Source organism: Leguminivora glycinivorella, chromosome 15 (genome assembly GCF_023078275.1).
Source record: "Leguminivora glycinivorella isolate SPB_JAAS2020 chromosome 15, LegGlyc_1.1, whole genome shotgun sequence".
In the NCBI taxonomy this organism is placed as follows: Eukaryota; Metazoa; Arthropoda; class Insecta; order Lepidoptera; family Tortricidae; genus Leguminivora; species Leguminivora glycinivorella.
The window spans coordinates 676056-697403 of NC_062985.1; the positions used below are offsets into that span (position 1 = coordinate 676056).

General features: G+C 37.1%; 2 protein-coding genes and 1 long non-coding RNA gene across 4 annotated transcripts in view; 2 read left to right on the top strand and 1 right to left on the bottom strand.

The window, feature by feature from the left end:
- The window catches only part of LOC125233956, a 41289-nt gene extending 22373 nt beyond the window's left edge, over nt 1-18916 (top strand). Inside the window, exons 2-4 of one of the 2 annotated variants that reach the window (XR_007177908.1) lie at nt 14499-14633; nt 14792-14882; nt 18829-18916. Coding sequence is in view for 1 of the 2 variants with exons in the window: in XM_048140128.1 (XP_047996085.1) it covers nt 18829-18855 (27 nt within the window). In the remaining variant the exon portion in view is untranslated. The remainder of the gene's footprint in view (nt 1-14498; nt 14634-14791; nt 14883-18828) is intronic. The other variant, XM_048140128.1, reaches the window with a different exon arrangement.
- LOC125233957 (integral membrane protein DGCR2/IDD-like) overlaps nt 1-21348 on the bottom strand; it is a 146406-nt gene that overhangs the window by 60612 nt on the left and 64446 nt on the right. The gene's annotated exons all lie outside the window — the stretch shown is intronic.
- LOC125233958 lies at nt 151-4152 on the top strand. The gene is made up of 2 exons (XR_007177909.1): nt 151-3550; nt 3717-4152. It is a non-coding gene; the product is annotated as an uncharacterized LOC125233958 (long non-coding RNA).

Consider the following 21348-nt stretch of genomic DNA (forward strand, 5'->3'; position numbering starts at 1 on the left):
TTTTTTTTATTTTTATTTGGTGGGTATGATTACGGTACTTTATATTTACAGATATTTGTCTAATTTGCAAGATTATACGAATCCTTCAGCAAGCTGTCTGACTCCTTTGACAAAAGTTGATACTTGATTTGAATATACTGTCATGGTCGACTTTTCCCAGCCCGGCAAGGGGGAAAGTATGGGAAAGCACCAGACAATAAATTTACACAAAATGAGTCTTAAAACTTTGGCGGATCGTCCGCCACGAAAAAGAAGCAAAAAAAAGTACTTAATAAGGTGCACTACGATTTCCTCAAGATTTCAGGACTCTAATTGGGTGGAAAGAAAACGGTTAGATTGTGACACACTATTTTATTGTCTAACGGACACAAAGCAAGTTATAGCCAGTAAATCATTATTCTAAGCTTAAGCTAGCACCTTAATATGTATTGCCAGACGGTAGAGCTGGGCCGTGCAATAGTTCAATTCTAAATGATTTACAAGCGTTCCTAAGTTCTGTTAGTCCCTAGTTATCAGTGCCAACATAGATAATAGGAATTCTTCTTAACTAAACTAAGTAATCTTGCCTTCCAGGAAGAAAGAAAATGACACCAACCTTCAAGCCAGAAGTTACCGCTAATACAATGTGTAAGCCCTCCTTCTGCGAGCTGAAGCTGGTCGCCCCAGGCGCTGTGACACAATGAAGCACCACCGCAACCGACGCATCAGCAAGTTGAGAGCATCTTCTTCGCCTGGATAGGCTCGACCCCGGAAGCAAGCTATCGCACCATTCGACGCTTGTGGTAAAATTGGAGTTGCCGGACAAACCGGCCCCCTTTATAAAGAAGACATTACTTGAATGTCTGTATAACCAGTATAACCTGGAGTAGGCCTAAACACAGATTTAGTTGTAATTGTAATTGTAAATATAGTTTTAATTATAGTTCTAGTTATAGTTCCCAGTCAGCAGCTGGAACTTGAGAGAGCTCATTTTCTCAGCTCTGACGACCCTTCCCTCCACATAGTCCACCAGAAGAAATTCATGGTGGGAAAATATTCCTCCAGAATGCCCTTAGGCTACACAAGGATTGACCGCCAGCACTCCATCAATCTGATCACTTTTTGGATCGAAGATGAAACTCGATAAATAAAAGCAGGCACTGGAGGCCTGAACAGGACCGGAGACAGCTAGCCAGTGCAGGAAATGATCTCAGGAGCCCTAACGACCTTGAGAGGCTTGGGGATAACATCTAAAATGACCACCTCAGCAGTCCTCTGCAGAAATAAATTTCAACCAACTGAAAATCCTAGTGCACAAAATTCCATATAATTTTCCAACAATAAAGTGACTATTTTCTGATTTATTAATTACATTTAAATTGTTAATTCTAAATAATTAAATATTCTGAAAATTGTGCATATTTGTATTCTGGCAACACCCTTTGTTGACAGCTGATTCTGATTGGATAATCGAACTGTCATCCAGTATCGATCCAGTTGCTAGATCACATAAAGACCTTGCTATGCGCAAAAAGTAATTACGTTCGGGACAAATTTAAAACTGCCGTTGTTAAATTGTTAAGCTAAAATGTGCAATGTCACAATACCCCTCTCCCTGCTGTAGCGTTTTACCAAGGGTAAAACGCTCGCTGTCCTCAGCGACTAGACTAACAATGTGTCACAAAAGAAATGAAAAATAAGAAAAGAAACGAACACACCTCGACCATAACGAGTATGGGAGAAACACACAAAAGTAAACCTGTGATGCCGCAGGTTACGAAATATTGCCAAAAGAAATTCCAAAACTTACAACCTCACAAAACCATACCAAAAAAACCATCCCTCTAAAACATCCTTAAATTTTGAATTTTATATTATTTCGAACCCACGCAACACTAAAACCAGTGTGGCATCCGAACCATTCGGAAAATTCCCCACTGCCAAATGAACCAACAAACCAGTAACCATATCCTTGGTTTTACCAGCACAACTTCACAGTTGCGCTGGACAAACGCAAAACCAACCGCCAGGACCGATGATCAGCATTCTTAAAACATCTCCGCTAGACCGGGCAACATAAAATCAAAAAAAAAAATGATTCCCACTTCCAAGTTTACACGTCATAAACTTGAGAAGCTCATAATTCAATTCCAAATAAAATTCCAATCCGAAAATAATTATAAATCCATAATCCAAAATAAATGTGACAGTTTACTAACAAAAAACCCATTTCCGACATGCGGTTGAATTGGAAACATTGTGCTGTTTCCAACTCTTCCGTAAACGTAACAAAAAAACCATAACAAACTGTCACGCACCTTCGAGTTGGTGCAACAAAAGACTCCCACCCAACTCTCCGGATCACAAAATCCTACACAACTCTGAGGTTGCAACATGCCCGAGACCTCCACCGTTTGGTTGAGACTCACCAAAAAATATGTATCGCACGCCAGGCATGATTGGCGGCGATACCCCAAAAACCCGTGCGCCACCCCACCGCCTCCATGGCATGGGAAAAGCCACACAGAACACACAATGTACCCACCAGCGAGTACCCGATCGACACCACAAAAGGCAAGAACCCGGTACGGAGCGCATCCAAAAGGGGATGCAAGAAGTAGACAGTGCAACCGCGCCCTGCCATACCTCACCACTCCTGGGTGTGGACCTCATGTCGACCCCAAAATCGCGCCAACACGACGCTCGGGTGTGGTAAGCACCCGCAAAAGAAACCATCCGAAAAACAGGTCGTATCAAGGATCGCTCAAACGTAAAATGAACCAGATTGTGTCGCCCCTTTCATACTTCACGCATTTCAGAGAACTGTTCCAGGAACCCTTTCATCCCTCACACAAAACAAAATAGTAGTGAAAACAGACTTTGCTGTTCACCACGTTCCATACAAAAAGTCGTGATTGAATATTTTCACCACAATATTCAACACTTCAAACGAAACAACCGAAGAGTGACACGATATGGCGTAAGCGAGGGCGTTAACTTTGGCGGCAAGGTGAAAGCAAAAGAAACCCGGACCTTGCGTCCAAAGAAAACCTCCACCTCAAACTTACCCAATAACAATCTCTAAATCCTTGAATACGCCACAAAACCAAATCCAAGTTTTCACAAAAAACAAACGCCCTTAAACGAATCTGCACGTTGCGATACGTTTAAGTTTAAAACTGGCGCTAAAAAACACGTCGTAACCTAAAATAAATCCAAACATAAAACAGAAATACCAACATCACAAAACGAGCGTTTATTTAACCGCTCAAGTTACGACTCAAACTTGGAACAAAAAACACGCATCCGAACGTACCCATCGTTGAACTTATTTTGTCTGTGGTCTGTGCCTTTTAAAAAAACTAAATGTCAACAAAATATTCATCGTTACCTACAAAATTCTAATATCTGCTGCTTTTATTGCTACAAATTAATAAAACAACACTTAATTCAACTACAAAATCATGGAAAACTAACATAAGTGTGATAAACGTTCGATAATCTAAAGGAATGACTAAAATTTATTCAGAAATGCTAATTGGAATGCAAATAATTCTACTACTAACAGCAGGTAAATATCTCGAATAATAGGGAAAGGGAGTTGTCCTTTAACCTCCTCTTTTCCCTCACACTCCAAATTAAATAACAAACAGCAAAAAAATTGTCTTCTAAACATTCTATTTAAATGACTTAAACATGTACATTATTCTTACTAAATTCCATTGAACTTGTTTCAGATTATTAGAAACTGTCTAAATCTTAAGAAATATACACCATAAAAGCTACTTGGCACCTAGCAACAGCTACAACTGGACCACAGACTACAGGAAATGTCTACAAAAGAAAACCAAAATATGAACATCAGAGGAACATGGGCACTGATAATGTGTTGAAAAGCATAACTCCTAACGGAAACCTTCCACTTACATGGAGGACCAACATAATCATTTGCCGGAGTCCAACAACATTGCAGCTGCCGGACACTCAAAAACTCAGACCGTTCCTGCAACTTCCAACCATTACCGGTGTCGTCCCGGACTGAAGTCACCTGTATAAGTTCAACGGGCACAAAAGTGAAATTGCCACTGAAGACGCCATTGTATAAGTTCAAAACTCAAAATATTAAGTATGTTGGCAACTGACTTACAATAAATATATATTCTTACAATGATATACCAAGTGTTTTATTTGCTTTCAACCTTTTCAGATAAATGCAAGTATATTTCCTTTCTTAAATGATTTGCATCAAGTGCAGTGAAAATAAAGTGAAATGTGAGTATTAGTGAGCAAACAATTTTCAATTGTATGAAGTAAAAATTTCTAATACAAATGTTCCTGTTTCAATGTATGTATGTAAACACTCTTAAATTGCAAAACGTTCCAAAACTAAATGGTAAGTATCTGTTCAAAAGAATATTAAATTTGTTCACACAATTTTTTAAACTACTGAATTGTTAAGTTACACAAATATACACTGTAATTTACTCAATTTTAGTTGATAATTTAAAAGGTATTTAGTATGGCTTTAATAATGAAAATTTTGATTTAAACCACTCACAATGTCAGTTACCCCTAATGTATACAATGCCTTTAAATGGAAAACTCAAAAGCTTCCAACAACTTGCCCTTAACTTCATGTTAAAAAGTTACAACTCAATGGTGATACTTTCAAAATATAATACTCAAATGTTACTTCAAAATTCCAGGTCAAACAGCAAAATAAATCCTAAAAGAATGTTTTTTAAATATTATACACAATAATCTAGGTCACAGCCTTTAAATTGCTAAATACATGCCACAAAAAGTAACTAAATAGTGCTTATTAGTTTGACACCATCCTTCCTGAAGGAAATGTCAGCACAAAATCAAAACTTCAACAGAAGGTTCAAGCATGTGAATAATTCTAAGCTTTGCAAGCCAATATCAAGTTTGTGCAGCAAAATGGGCAATATAACAATGTAAGCAAGCTGAAGCTGCACCCAAGTGATAATGAGATGCGCACAATCAAGACACAAGCTCAAAATGAAACTCAAACGTAAGTATGAACACAACTTTCACTATTTCTATGTATGGCACTGAAATTTTCTGAATTCCTGAGGAAAATCTAAGCTTTTCTAAACCTGGGCGCCAATGTCATGGTCGACTTTTCCCAGCCCGGCAAGGGGGAAAGTATGGGAAAGCACCAGACAATAAATTTACACAAAATGAGTCTTAAAACTTTGGCGGATCGTCCGCCACGAAAAAGAAGCAAAAAAAAGTACTTAATAAGGTGCACTACGATTTCCTCAAGATTTCAGGACTCTAATTGGGTGGAAAGAAAACGGTTAGATTGTGACACACTATTTTATTGTCTAACGGACACAAAGCAAGTTATAGCCAGTAAATCATTATTCTAAGCTTAAGCTAGCACCTTAATATGTATTGCCAGACGGTAGAGCTGGGCCGTGCAATAGTTCAATTCTAAATGATTTACAAGCGTTCCTAAGTTCTGTTAGTCCCTAGTTATCAGTGCCAACATAGATAATAGGAATTCTTCTTAACTAAACTAAGTAATCTTGCCTTCCAGGAAGAAAGAAAATGACACCAACCTTCAAGCCAGAAGTTACCGCTAATACAATGTGTAAGCCCTCCTTCTGCGAGCTGAAGCTGGTCGCCCCAGGCGCTGTGACACAATGAAGCACCACCGCAACCGACGCATCAGCAAGTTGAGAGCATCTTCTTCGCCTGGATAGGCTCGACCCCGGAAGCAAGCTATCGCACCATTCGACGCTTGTGGTAAAATTGGAGTTGCCGGACAAACCGGCCCCCTTTATAAAGAAGACATTACTTGAATGTCTGTATAACCAGTATAACCTGGAGTAGGCCTAAACACAGATTTAGTTGTAATTGTAATTGTAAATATAGTTTTAATTATAGTTCTAGTTATAGTTCCCAGTCAGCAGCTGGAACTTGAGAGAGCTCATTTTCTCAGCTCTGACGACCCTTCCCTCCACATAGTCCACCAGAAGAAATTCATGGTGGGAAAATATTCCTCCAGAATGCCCTTAGGCTACACAAGGATTGACCGCCAGCACTCCATCAATCTGATCACTTTTTGGATCGAAGATGAAACTCGATAAATAAAAGCAGGCACTGGAGGCCTGAACAGGACCGGAGACAGCTAGCCAGTGCAGGAAATGATCTCAGGAGCCCTAACGACCTTGAGAGGCTTGGGGATAACATCTAAAATGACCACCTCAGCAGTCCTCTGCAGAAATAAATTTCAACCAACTGAAAATCCTAGTGCACAAAATTCCATATAATTTTCCAACAATAAAGTGACTATTTTCTGATTTATTAATTACATTTAAATTGTTAATTCTAAATAATTAAATATTCTGAAAATTGTGCATATTTGTATTCTGGCAACACCCTTTGTTGACAGCTGATTCTGATTGGATAATCGAACTGTCATCCACACGGAAGTATAACTAAAGCATGGAAGCCATGCTAAAAATAAGAGCTCGGTGACATGTATCTTACTCACACCACACTATTACCTTTTTTATATGAGCGAATGAGACAATATTCCACAACTTCTTTCGTTTTCTCGAAGGTTGTCCCCAAATGCTGATGTCAAAACGGACCTGGGGTCCATTTATTATACGGCAAAATTAAATATACGTTTGTCATTTCACACTCGGTCTCCATCTTTGACAACTGTACATAGTCGTATTATATTGGTTCGAGTTTTTAGAGCGACTTCAATGGTCGTCTTGACGATATTTATTTATTTTGTGAGGATTTCTGATAGATCGTGGAAAAAATAGCTCAGTGTATATTTGTGATAGTTCCAAGTTTCATTTCTGACTATGGCTTGTGTGATCAAGTGTTGCAAATCACATTCAGGAAGAAAAGAAAACACGCAAGAGGTTATATCATTTCATCGGTAAGTTTCTTGAGTTTTTGATAATATTTATTGATACGACCTGGCAGAAATATAAATGTACATATTAGTAGTTTATACAGTTCAAATCTTATTCAATTCTGTATAGATTTTTGCATATTTTTTGGAAGTTTTCTCAAACTCGGAAAGGTTATGTTTTTTAGCATAGTGATGTGATGTGTTTTATCGACCTTGCAATAATAACCTATCAATATTCATACCTTAAAAACGCCATCAATGATTATTGTTCTTTGTTATGATTCTCTTGTTATTTAGCTATTTTACAAATTCAACTTTATATATTTCTTAGATTTCCGAAGAAGAAGACCGGAAACACGAAGTTCAAGGTGCGATGCTCGTGGTTCCTTTACTCCCAAGACTCCACCAAAAAGAAGGCCAAGAAGTTGAAATGGAGCAGGCCCCCAGATGTCTCCCCAGGTGTCTACCTTTGACAATTGTACATAATCGTATTATATTAGACCAAATATCTCGGCGGTCGTCTGGCCGATTTTTAATTTAATTGTGTTTATTCCTGATAGATAGTTGATGATCCTGCTAAATTCTTATTTGTGATGTGTTTAAGTTCCTTGTGTGATTATGGCTTGTGTGATTAAGGACTGTAATTCACGTACATGGAGAAAAGAAAACTCCCAAGAACCTGCTGTGTTTCATTAGTGAATTTCGGTCAGTTATTGATACTATTATTTGTAGGATCTAAACAAAGCATAAAATACGATCTTTTCATAGTTTATATAATAACTACTACCATGTTAAATTCTGTTCTGAAGTTTCTCCAAACTGTTTTTTGGTTATGTTTTTGTACTAGTGATGTGTCATTTTTATCGACGTCCCGACATTAACTCTATTGACATTCTTGCATTGAAAAGGACATAGAAATGATTAATGATGATCAGGTATCACAGACTGGGTAAATGGTAATGTAACATTTCTAGTGAATTAAACTTATAGTATTTTTTCGTTTTCAAGAAATTCTCAAACATTATTAAAAAGAAACTAAAAATTGGTGAAACTATTGAAATAATAAATTTTGGTACCTACACTGCCGTTTTGTTTTATTTTCTATTTGATAGAGAAAATATTATTGAGGTAAGTATAAGTAGATTCTTGAGTGGTGGACTAGAAATTAATAGAGGGATGCTACACGAATTAAATTACTTAGGTCTTTGCGTAAGGAGAAGAAAAGAATGTATTTATTTGTTTTATACTCGTATCTCCCATCTTCTATTTTTTACAAACTATTTAGGCCGATATTACACTATCATAGAAATATAGTCATAGACAACCTGCCGTCCTTTTTATTCACGTTACAGAAAAAGAGAGGCATACAGACCTATGATATTTATTTATTATGTCCTATAATATTTATTTATTTATTTATTATTTAATGTATGAATATATGACTTTCATAGCCAAACAGCCACATAATAATCCAAATGAAATGTTTATATCATAATTGTATGTTTTCGTTACTTTTATATATATAACGTTTATATTATTTTTAAGGTGAGAACGTAAGTAAGTGCATATTTTATCGATAATTGAATCGACAAAGTAACATCCCTAGCTAACACAAAACCAGAGACCACCTACCAAAAAGAGAAATAACTAGCATATATCCATCCTTTTTCAATACATTATCTAAGGCATAAGGAAGTCAAGGATGAGTATATGCATTTTACACGAATTTTTATTAGGGGGGCTTGGTCATCCAGTATCGATCCAGTTGCTAGATCACATAAAGACCTTGCTATGCGCAAAAAGTAATTACGTTCGGGACAAATTTAAAACTGCCGTTGTTAAATTGTTAAGCTAAAATGTGCAATGTCACAATACTTGAGAATTCGAGGTAGGCATAGAATGGTATTGATTTATCAATAAATTATTATGAAGTATGATATTTTATCTTGTGCTGGGTTGTATTTTATTTGGAGATATTAGTGGCGGTAGTGCCCCCACCAACACGAGTCAAGCGAAGAGAAAAGCTGTTTTCTTGAAGCATTTTGTCTTTTGTCGTTCTTCTGAATCCTCGAATTTGGGGTCTGGTTTAAACCAGATAAATATAATTGTCAGGATATGATATCAATAGCAACTTTATTAAATAGACAAAGTTTCAATTGCATAGTTTTCATACTTTAGATTTTATTCATATCTTAATATAAATAGCACAGATTTCATCAGTGACTGGATGAGTGATTTCATCATGATCATCAAAATACGTTATACGAGTAAGTAACCTGCTATTAGTAGGTTCATGAACAACAATAATAAAATTCGAAACTTTGGCATGTATACAGGTTAAAGGCATTCAATATGAAAATGAAAAAGCGTTATTTATTCACGGCTGAAAAAAATAATGTGTATTTTTAAACAGCAGTGACATGACATAATATCTTTTTACATAAAGTTTATGGTCAAAGAAGCTGACGGTTACTGTGTTCTGTTAACAATAGGTTTATAAGAAAAAACTTGTAAATGAAGTAGAAAACTCGCCGAGATGTTAATCTTCACCCCCCTCCCCATTTTTATGTCCCCATTTTCAGTTTTTTTTATATATTCAGGAAAAGCTACAGTTATGATGTTTAGGAGAAGTAGGTATATTTCCATAAAATTCTCTACACAGTATATATTTGCAGGTAAATAGTTGTAACTCGTAATATCTAATCAAATCAAATTGTGCTTCTATTTACTGTGGGACTAATGCTGAAAACGCAAAAAAAAATATCTATTTTATACATTTCGACTGTCATGATACAGCTCATTTCTATGGAACATCCAATTTTTTTTCGTATATGTTTCAGCATTGGACCCTTAATAAAAGTTGTTCATAATGACCTCAAAAGTCACTATGCAAAGTTTGAATGGTCCTTTTTATTTCACCCTGTCGATCTGTAAATAAGTGCGATTACTAGAAGTTCGATAAAATTGATTGTACTTTAGGTACGTCTTTAAAAGCTCCGACAACGCTGACCAAACACACTGTAACTATAAATCATTAGTATTACTTACACAAATGATGAAACCTTTGTTTTTTATCTAGCCTATAGTGGTGTCCCACTGCTGGGCAAAGGCCTATGAAACGTAATAAAAAAAATAAAGGCGGTGATCGTTTACCATCAGGCGATGAGCTGCTCATTTGCCTCCTATTTCATGAAAAAACTAAGAAAGCCCAGTTAAAATACGGCGATCATTATGACTGCGATCCGTCTGTGTCATGCTGCCGCGCGAATTTGAGTTCCCGCGTGCGACAAGCGAACATCGCCGCGCGGGCGGGGCTGCCCGGACGCCGCGCACCTCACCCCCTTGGATTGGTTAGGTTGACAGATCATCTCGCCTTAAGCCAGATAGATCCGCTAAAGTCATCAACGAACAATCGAAAGTGGTAGAAAAATCACATAGACCATCTAGGCATTTAGAAATAGGTGAGCCCGTGCAGTACCGAACATTCGGACAGGATGCAAAATGGGCGGATGGTTATGTAGCCAATAGGTTTGGGAAGTCTGATTATACGGTTGCGACAGGTGACGGAACTACACACCATCGACATATAGATCAAATGAAGCGCCGATACTTAAGAAACTCGAACGCTTGTCCTCCATCCAAGAGTGAAACCGAACCAGGGTGTGTCGTGCAGAACGGCCGGCCGGCTAGTGTTGATGGCGCCGTGCCCAGCGTTGACATTATGGCGAAGAGCTCTGGCGTCGACGTGAGGTCTACCGCGGGGCAACCGGCGTCGCCGCCAGCGCCCGCGACGCCTGCGGGGGTCTCGCAGCACGCGGGGGACGGGGAGCTCAAGGTAGTCGAGGGGGGTGATCCTACACGAGTAAAACGTGTCGACCCACCGTTACCAGTATTAGAAAAAGAATACCTAAACAAGTTAAACGCTACGGATTTGAAATTGATTAAAATGTAATAATAGTCAACAGGTACATCCGTAATGTCATGAATCGTATCATCATTACCTGAATTGTTCCCTGCCTAATTGTTAATTATTATGTAAATACCTAAACCTATTAAACTAGGTAAGTCCTGGCTTGTCACACATTAGTAATAGATATTAAAATTTGTTGTTATTTTCTGTTAACCACATAACTCTTTACCCAATGTAATATGCGTTCTAATGTAGGAGCATTACGGTGCATGATATTGTTATGTGCATAACTGTTTACTACTTTTAACTAGCCTAGCCTTGTTACGAACACCGATAATGTGAATATGATTAGGGCACACAACAATGTACAATTTCATACACCTACCTAGCTTAAGTTATTTTTATCATTAGTAAAAAACTAGCGCCGTTTAGACTTAGTGTATGTAGTCGCATTTTTTAAAATGTATAATCTTACTATGTAATATTAGAATAAGTGTTGGGGTGTTATGTATATGTGGGTACTCATAATATTGTAGATATACCTTCAGTCTGGAATAAAGCATCAGCTGTGTTAACGTACCCCCGTTGTTTTAATCAGATATCTCAGTGAGCACGGGTCTAACAGCGCTCTCATCAAGTGTTTTTCTCCGTTTTCAGCGTATACTTGCACTAATGCAGTTGGCATCAGCCGCGCGTGACTCCCAGTAGTGAGGTGAGATATAATATTCTTTTTATTTTTATCTTCTTTTTCCTCCTTGGTATCTTCTTTATCTTCAGAAGTCGGCGCTGATGACTCCGGAACCGGCGCAGCGGTCTGCGACTGCGGGCTCCCCGTGCTGTGTAGCAGAGAGTGGTGTTTTCTCCCACATCGGCGACAAGATGATCGATGTTTACAGAACTTCACTGAATGCCCCGGTACTATACACCGTGTTTCACTTAACACTAAAAACCTGAAAACAGTTTATTCAGAATCGAGAGTAGAATCGATTGAGCTATATCTTGATGGGGGTAATATTTTTATTTAAATTAGTATTATTAGTTATTTTTTACGTGCCCATTCTATTGTACTCGTAACACAACATTGTGTATATCGCATTGCTAGAGGTTGTTTACCTTTTTTCAGTATTTAGGGGTATTAATACTGGCCGGTTACTTGGACGATTATTTTTTCCGCTACTAGTTTGACGTTGTTTGTCAGTTTAATCTTAATGTTTATCATAAGTCATAACAAATTGAACTCGTACCTAATTACAACCTTGTCATTTTGAATATTGAGTTTATTTGCTTACTGCGATTACCTGTCCAATTTGAAGTTTACTGTGACAAAGCTTTAAAGTGTTTTACAGTGACATCTTAGCTGTCTATTGGTAAACCTTATGTCGTTGCAGTAACGTACACAAATAAATAGTCTTATGGTTTATGATGGTAGTTAGCAATTATTTTCTTGAGTGTAGAGCTAAAAGTCAAGTAGAGCTGTACAGAAAATTAAAAATTCAATTAAAAAAAAAGTAACGATCAGATTAAAAGATGAATACTCTAGATGAGTTTCAAAAAATAAAAATCAGTTGGGGTGTCTGAGGTTTTGAGTGATACCGGAAACACCGTGTATAGGCAGTTAAAACAAAGTCGCCAGCCTTGCACATATTCCACTCTCTTCTCTACCTCCAGCTTTGTAAACTCCTTACAAGTGTATAATAGGTGGTCTTGATTGCAAAATATGCATTTCTGTTCAGTTTTAGTTACATGAAAACTTTTTTTATTTACAGGTGCACTCGACGACGGCGATTGTATCATCTCTAAGACACGAAATCTTTTTTCCAGGAACTTGTTTAACATGTTGAGTGTAGGTAAATCACTTATCTCTAGGGACCCGAGCTCGAGCTCCCATTCTTTATGTGATTCGGCGTCCAATTTATTTACAATTAAATGAACTACCAGTGTATCCCACGTGTCAACTTGTATATCTTGATTTTTCAATTTATTCATACATTCACTTGTGGTGTCTAATAAATCTCGTAACCCTTTCGATGTTCCCGTACTTAATTTTCGTTGATTCACTAATCGTGCCAAAATAGTGTTTACAATAATTCGTTTGTTGTTGTATCTTTTTAATAAAATATTCCATGCCATGTCGTAATTACTCTCGCTGATAGGTATATGCTTAAGTAATTGTTCGGCCTCACCTGCTAAACAACTTTTCAAGTAATGCATTTTTTGCACTTTATTGAGTGTGGTTTTATTATGTATTAGCGACGTGTACATATCATGAAACGAAGTCCATTCGTGGTAACTGCCCGAGTACTGAGGAATATTTATTTTCGGCAGCCGGACTTCATCACTAACACTAGTGGCAGTTGAAGGGTTATGTGAACTCGACGTACTTTCTCCGCTTCGTGAATTTAACTTCAATAACAAATCCATCATATCTGACCGCAGCTCGATGTATTGTTCTTCAACTTCCGTAAAATAATCTTTGGTGAAATATTCATACTGTCCGCGATCATGTTTAGGTACCAATTTCAACATTTCCATATGATTGTTGTGAAACCGAGTCCAATATTCGGGTTAAAGAAATTTATTATCTCATAAGAAATTTTACATTTCACTTAATGAGTATTAGATACATATCTTAGTTAATTCACTAGTAGGCAGCAAGGTTCACATTTCTTAATGATAAAATTCAAAGTTCATAAATCATAATTTACACAATGTAAAAAAACAATTGTACTATTAGACTGGTACAGTAGGTGTTTATGACTCTATTATATGTTCGATATTCGGTCAACAATTCCATCCGTGACTGTACATAACCACTAGTTAGTCTTTGTTTTGGTGATTTCTTGTAATTTGCAATAGTTTTGGCTAACAACGCGTACACGTTTTCTTGTTCCTTTATATAGTCTTCCATAATGAATATATACACACACCAACGCTTGCATACACTTATCAAGTCTATTTACCACTTATTATACAGTTTTTCACTTTAATTTCTTCTTAAATCCATTAAAATTCGCCAAAACGTAAACAACATTTTAGGTTAAATTCGATGTCACACTAATATAGTTCTTATATCGGTTCAGTAAGGACCACTATTTGTACCGTTCGATGAGAGTTGTGGGAGAATTAAAAACGCACCGTTCATGCAGATAGGTAGTGCAAGACAATTTATTCAAGTAAACAACTATACATTATGATTTTCGAGACCCGTAACGCCATCTATCCGAAGTGATGAGTTTTAATTACATAAGATCGATAGGTTCACAATGTTTACATGCAAAATTAAGAGTATTAGGACAAGATAGTTAATATACGGTCGTGGTAGATGGCGTAAAGAACAAAACATACTAATTAACTTGAACAATAGCATTAGTAGTTCTCGAGATATTTAGGAATGTGACAGACGGACAGACAGACGGACAGAGTCGCACCATAAGGGTTCCTGTTGTACCTTTTTGGTACGGAACCCTAAAAATGATATTGCGCTACCTCTTTCTTAGTTTGCCCCTTCTATTCGGGCCCCGTAACGCCTAGGGTTCTGTTGCCTACGTATTGACTTATTGAGGTGGCGTTCTTTTGTGACATGTCGAAACCTGCGCTGTTCTGATGTTGGAATCCATGAAGAGTTGAGGGATTTTTTAGCAACTCAAGCATTTTCTCTTGTAAATTAACACTAATTAACTTGTAAATTTATTTTTTATGTTACAGTGATTCTTCATCGGACCAAGGCCGATTTGTCCAGGACCAATTTTCGGATCTCCTGGGCTTCCTGGAACAAGGACTAGTGATTGTTTCGAGGAGCTGTCATGGTGTTGGCTCTTGATATTTTATCGTGAAACGCAGGTATCCTTTCAATTGCTAGTTTTTCAATTCCACATTCGACGTTCAAATACAACTTTGCCCCCTTGTATAACAAATAACTATTACTGCCAAGTGCCAAGCCCTTTGCACACGTCAATGGTTGGAAACTTCTGATTTATTCGTGATCATTATTATTGCAGATTTAATGATGAAGGCGCGTCGGAACCCAAACGTCAAGAATCGCCGACGTTCACAGAAGCAGCTACAATGAGCGGAGAATCTGAGAGCCAGGTAATAAGTTTAACAAAATTGAAAATATCTGTGTATCTACAATGCCAACAATAGAGAAAAAACGACTTAACCCTTTAATGCACAGCGATGTATATATGCATCATCTATTTTTGACTGTAATGACAGCATGTCAAAATACAAATTTGAATTAATCTTTGTCAAAGTCATGCATTTAAGGGTTAAATTTATAAAAATAAAAGCTTGAATTCATAAAAAAATACTGAACTGATTAGTTGAAAAGAGTTATGTCCCTTTTTTAACAGACTTTTTTTATCGAAAATAAAGGAGGTTATATAATTATTAGGGTTCATGTTTTTCTTTAACTTTACCGCCGCTCCAAATCTCAAGGAAGGGGTTCTCAATTCGTCTGTATTTTTTTTGGTTTTAGGGTTCCGTACCAAAAAGGTACAAAAGGAACCTTTATGGTCCCACTCTGTCCGTATGTCTGTCTGTCTGTCATATTTCTAAATATCTCGAGAACTAGGTAATTTTGCTATCGATTTGAAATTTGGAACAGGTATGAACATTTTTAACTTCTAATGGCAAACTGTAAATCATGTCAAGCTACTACGTCAAGTGGGGTATCGTATGAAAAAGCTCAAATTGTACATATCAAAACTATTTTTAACCGCCGCCTCAAATCTGTCAAGGAAGGAAGGTTCTAGGGATGGTCAGAGGGCGCTGCGAGTCCTTGTATAGATTACTCATATGAGAGATAACTTCGACCTCAGCATCTGTGACCTGGGTGGCCGAGCGGAAATAGGCATCTGCCGCGATTGCAGGGTACGTTGGTTCGATTCCAGCCTCAGGCACTGGAGGCCTTGGTCACTTTTTCTTTCATATGTGTAATTTATTTCGGTTTTAAAAACTAATCAGATTTAAAATTCAATTTAACCACCCTTGCGGATTTTATCGAACAGATCGAACTACAAATGAATACGAGATTATATGTACAAAAAAATCTCTTCTAAATTAAGATTAAACTATGCAAATGAGTTAACATTAAGAAATAATTATCCCTGAAAAACTAACATACTAAACAGGTCGCGCAAATTAGTTAGCGAATTCACCGATACCTATAGGTAATTATAGTCAAATCTTTAAAGTTATAGGTACATATATGAGATACATGAGATTATTTTAACTTTTGTAAGTTTGTACGGATACTACTCAGTGGGCCAGTCCGACTCGCACTTGACCGGTTTCTTTATGTTGTCGATTTCTCCGTTGTTACAGGACCGATTTCTTTTTTTTTTTGATTGAATGTATATATGTATACAGATTTGAGATTAGTCCTATTTTTATCAAAACCCAGTTCTGATGATGGGATCCTGGAGAAATCAAGGCAACTCCTCGAATCTTGAAGGCATACATGTGGTGATTTTTGTGTTTTTATAAGAACAGCATGCATATACGTAAGGAACAGTGACATTTGGTGCAGTGGAACTGCTGATGATGGTCAGAACGGAACTCCTCAAGTCTGAAAGGCACACTCATAGTGACTTTGGTATTTTTATAAGAACAGCATGCATTTATGTTCAGAACAGTGGAACTCAGTGCAATGGAACTGATGATGATGGAAATGGATCAGAATGGAACTCCTCAAATCTGCACGGCACACTTACAATGAATTTGGTATTTATATGAGAATAACTTTAATTTAAGTACATTCATAACAGTGACATTTGGTGCAGTGGAACTGCTGATGATGGTCATAAAGGAACTCCTCAAATCTGGACGACACACTTATAGTGACTTAATTTAGTATTATTATAAGAACAGTATGCATTTACGTTCAGAACAGTGGTCGCGTTAGAGCTCGCGGGTTCGAACCCCGGATCGCACTAATGAGGTTTTTGGAATTTATGTGCGAAATGTCATTTGATATTTGCCAGTAGCTTTTCGCTGAAGGACAGCATCGTGAGGAAACCGGGTAATCCTAATAAAGCCCTAATTACCCATCGGGTTGGAAGGTCAGATGGAAGTCGCTTTCGTTAAACTAGTGCCTACGCCAAATCTTGGGATTGATTGTCAAAGCAGACCCCAGGCTCCCAAAGACCATAACTTTAATTTATTCAGGTATACATATATTGGTTTTTGTGTTATTATAAGAACAGCATGCGTTTACGTACGGTCGACTACAAAGAGATGTATACACTTTTTCAGCTTCTTGCATCGTAATAAGGTGAGAAATGGATACATCTCTTTGTAGTCGACCGTACCGAACAGTGACATTTAGTGCAGTGGAACTGCTGATGATGATCAGAACGGAACTACTCAAATTTGAACGAGACACTTATTATGACTTTGGTTTTAGGATTCCGTACCTCAAAAAGGAAAAACGGAACCCTCATAGGATCACTCGTGCGCCTGTCTGTCCGTCTGTCACAGCCTATTTTCTCCAAAATTACTTGAGTTTGGGGTTGGTGCAGTGGAACTGCTTATGATGATCAGAACGAAACTTCTCAAAGACGACACAAAAGGATCTTTGTTTGCTAAGCATATTGAGTTTTTAACTCAAATTTTGTCAAACTCGATTTCTTATAGGTAGTCGGATATTGGATTCATGACGAATTGAGGGAACTCCTTAAACCTTAACGGTAGGTATACGTTATTGATGTATTCATTTGTATTTCCATCAAATAACCAGACATTGAAAGCAGTTTTAAAAAATACACATTTCTACACAACATGGAACTTGACTGTACTTAAAAGAAATTATTTAATACCATGCACGAAATAAAGCATCAGATAAATATAAGGAAAACATGGATAGAAGTTATTTTTAAATACAAATTCTATTTAATTCGTCAGGTAGAAATATATAAAGTAAATGAGTTGAACGTGACGTCACTCAATTCGATTTCATATTAGCAAAACGTTAAAATTCGTTTTGACAGTTCTTAAAGGGAAGCTGATTTGACTAGGAGGCAAGTAGCCTATTCAACATTCGTAAGTACCTTTCACCAGAACTCCAAAAGCGGCGGTTTTTAGGGTTCCGTACCAAAAAGGTACAAAAGGAACCTTTATGGTGCCGTTCCGTCCGTCTTGTGTGTCCGTCCGTCTGTCACATAACTTAATATCTCGAGAACTACTTATATTACGGCTTTTTAACCGGAGCTACAGTCCGGTCTGGGAGAAAGCGAAAGCGCAACTTGGCATGTATTAAGTGCAAAATAGCAATAGAGTGCGATGAAAAAACATTTTCTCCCTCACTAGCTCGGAAACATGTGTTTTGTCCTTTAATACCAGCGGGTAAAAACGCATTTTATCCACTAGTGGGTAAAGTAATTTGACCTTGAATAAAGTCAAATTAACTGCTTTAAAATTGATAAATGTAGGTGAATCTAGTAATAAATAAATAAAAATAAATAAATAAATATTGGGGACACCTTACACGGATCAACTTAGCCCCAAACTAAGCAAAGCTTGTACTATGAGTGCTAAGCGACGATATACATACTTAAATAGATAAATACATACTTAAATACATAGAAAACATCCATGACTCAGGAACAAATATCTGTGTTCATCACACAAATAAATGCCCTTACCGGGATTCGAACCCAGGACCGCGGCTTAGCAGGCAGGGTCACTACCAAAACTAAACTACTAAAGATACTAAAGGTACTAAAGATGATTTACCACCTGTGGAACTACTGGAAGCAGTGATAAACGCTTTTTTTGCGTTGTAGTTTCCTCGCTATAGTGAGGGGAAAAGTTTTGTGTTACACTCGGGTGCAAATGTATTTTACTTCTCGTGTTTTAAAACACGCAAGTTTAGAGTTCTATTCTCGAACCACTCACTTCGCTCGTGGTTCAACTATAGAATCCTTTCACTTGCTCATTTTTCAATTCCACACTCGGCGTTAAAATACAACTTTGCCCCCTAGCATAACAAATAACTGTTAATTAATGTTCATTGACTATATCACCATTATTACAGGAATGCGGAGCACCTTGCTACTACTAAAATGGAGAACCCGGACCTGTTAGCGACATGGAACTGACCAGGACCGTCGTGGGCTCCTCATATGCCACCCCGGATACCTTTTCTGATTGTGGTGTTTACAGTACAGTAGTGTACATATTCATGAAAAAAAAATTGTAGGTACTTTTTTTACATTTTTAAAAAACGCACTCTGCATGGTTTTGGAGTTTCGACTTCGTGCTAGATAAAAACCCCCAGGCAAGAGCAAACAATTTTTTTCCTAGCCTATATTTGTGACCCACTGCAAAGGCCTCTCTTTTCTTCCGCCACCCATCACGTTTTGCCGCCTGCTTCGGCTAGCCGCAGCAAAATACGTCGAGGTCATCTCGCCTCGTTTTTTTTGGTCTACCTCTGCCCCGACTAGTCGGGTGGTGTCCAGTTAGCAAACTATACACCCTGTTTCTATTTTAAATTATATGTGTTGTATTCTTTTCTTGTACAATAAAGTGTTTACTTTACTTTTTTGAATTCCGTTAACTTTAAGGGAAGGTTCTTTAGATTAAATACGATTAATTTCTCAAAAAAGCTAGCGTCTTGACTGTTACGTTTACCGAGTTTGAAAAAATAATAGTTATTTGTTTTACAAGGGGGCAAAGTAGTTGTTTAACTGGACGTGCCAATATTGATACCTGAGCAAGGGAAAGATTTCAATATTGAACCGCGAGCGTAGCGAGTGGTTCAAAAAGTGGAATCTTGAGCGTTGCGAGGGTATCGAGGCACGAAGGTAAAAGGAACTTTGCCACCGACTATATATATAGAGCAGCGAAGTGGTCCAATGATAGCAACCTTCCCCTAATAACTCTTTCATTAGATTTTTATAATATTAGGTAAAAGACATGGAGACAGCCAATTTTTGGCTTCACTTTTTAACGTGCTAATTCTATAGAGCCAGGTTTCTGGGCTCTCTGGTGATTCTGTGTTTTAAACACATCTTTAGAATAAAAGCTTTACCTTATGTCAAAAAAGTATTTTATTTGAATAAAGGTATTTTGAAGATACCTATTTTGCATTTTGTATTTCAAATACCTTTTTCTAAAACTATTTTGTATTTTTATTTGAAATAGGTAAAAAACCAAAGTATTTGCATTTTGTATTTAAATACATTGCTGGAGAGCATCACTTTGTTTTTCTGTCAATGAAAAGAAGAATATAGTAACTATGTATGAAGTCCATGTAGAGGCACTGCGTTTCAATATTAAGTATCAGTGTGAGATAAGATTTTTCAAAATAATAGTCACGATATTTGTTTAATTTGATAGTCACGTGTATTTAAATTGTAGTAAGTATCTACATTAGTTCAGAGTTTATTGCTGGGTGTGGCCATACTGTAGATAGAGCTCTTTCTTGTACTGTGCCCTTAGGTTCCCCCTTTGTAATAATTGCAGTGGTTCTTCAAATCATACATGCGGTAAATAATGCGGTCGTGGCACGGAATATCTACTAGCTGAAGAAGAGTTACTGTCAAAGTAAAATGTGTAATCACAGTGCCTATACTGCTATCTCTCGACACAGGCTTAAAACTTTTGAACCACAGTTTTGAAAATTTGACCCATATTCTTAGCTTGATATGAGTTAAAGTGTAAAATACTAATATTGGCGCCATCTAGCCGAGCACCCCCCAAAGGTGTAAAGCCATCTAAGCCACCGTACCTTTTTCTTTATAGTTCTGAGTTTGGCCGTTTTCTTCCTATCTGTCTATACGGAGTTATATAATTGTCTTCCCCTGTTGTAAATAGCAATAGTAACAATAGTTGTGGAGTATACAGATGTATGCGACTAAATAAATGTACAAATGTGTTCTGTGACACAAACATTTAAGACATCAAATAAAGTTTAACGAAGCTTGTTCAGTTGTTTTATTGGGCATATTCTATTATATTTACGATCGAATGCAAAAGTATCTCCAAATGTGGTGTTACCATAGGTACAATATTTTGTGTTGTAGAATTAATTTGCCAGTGTAAAATACTAACGCAACAAAGAGTTTGTACATTTTTGTCAATATTTTTGTAGGTAAGTGCGTACTATACTTTGTCAAACAAGTGTGTCAGTAAACAAGAACAAAGAAAACTATATGCATCCTTTTCTTTAGGGTGCTATAAAAATACAACTGTATTTGTATATCGGCAGCAATATTGTGGGCATGGCAATCACATTGAATTTTAAGCGTAGCGAGGGATTTCGATAATGGTAGGTATTGAAATGTTAACGCCCAAGATGTAAATTATTAATTATGTGACAGACATTTAAAGGTATGCAAACTCGTTGCGTTAATATTCTGTACTGACAACAAAGTTCTCGAACAGAAAATTGTCAGTTTGCTCCCTCGTAGAAAAAAAACAAAGTCCCTTTTTGTGTGGGTGAGGTAAAAAACTAATTTCCGCCTTATACAAATCATTATTATTATCATAATACAAATCATTTATTCTTGATAAATATAAACAATACAAACACATATTTAATTTGGACAAAAAG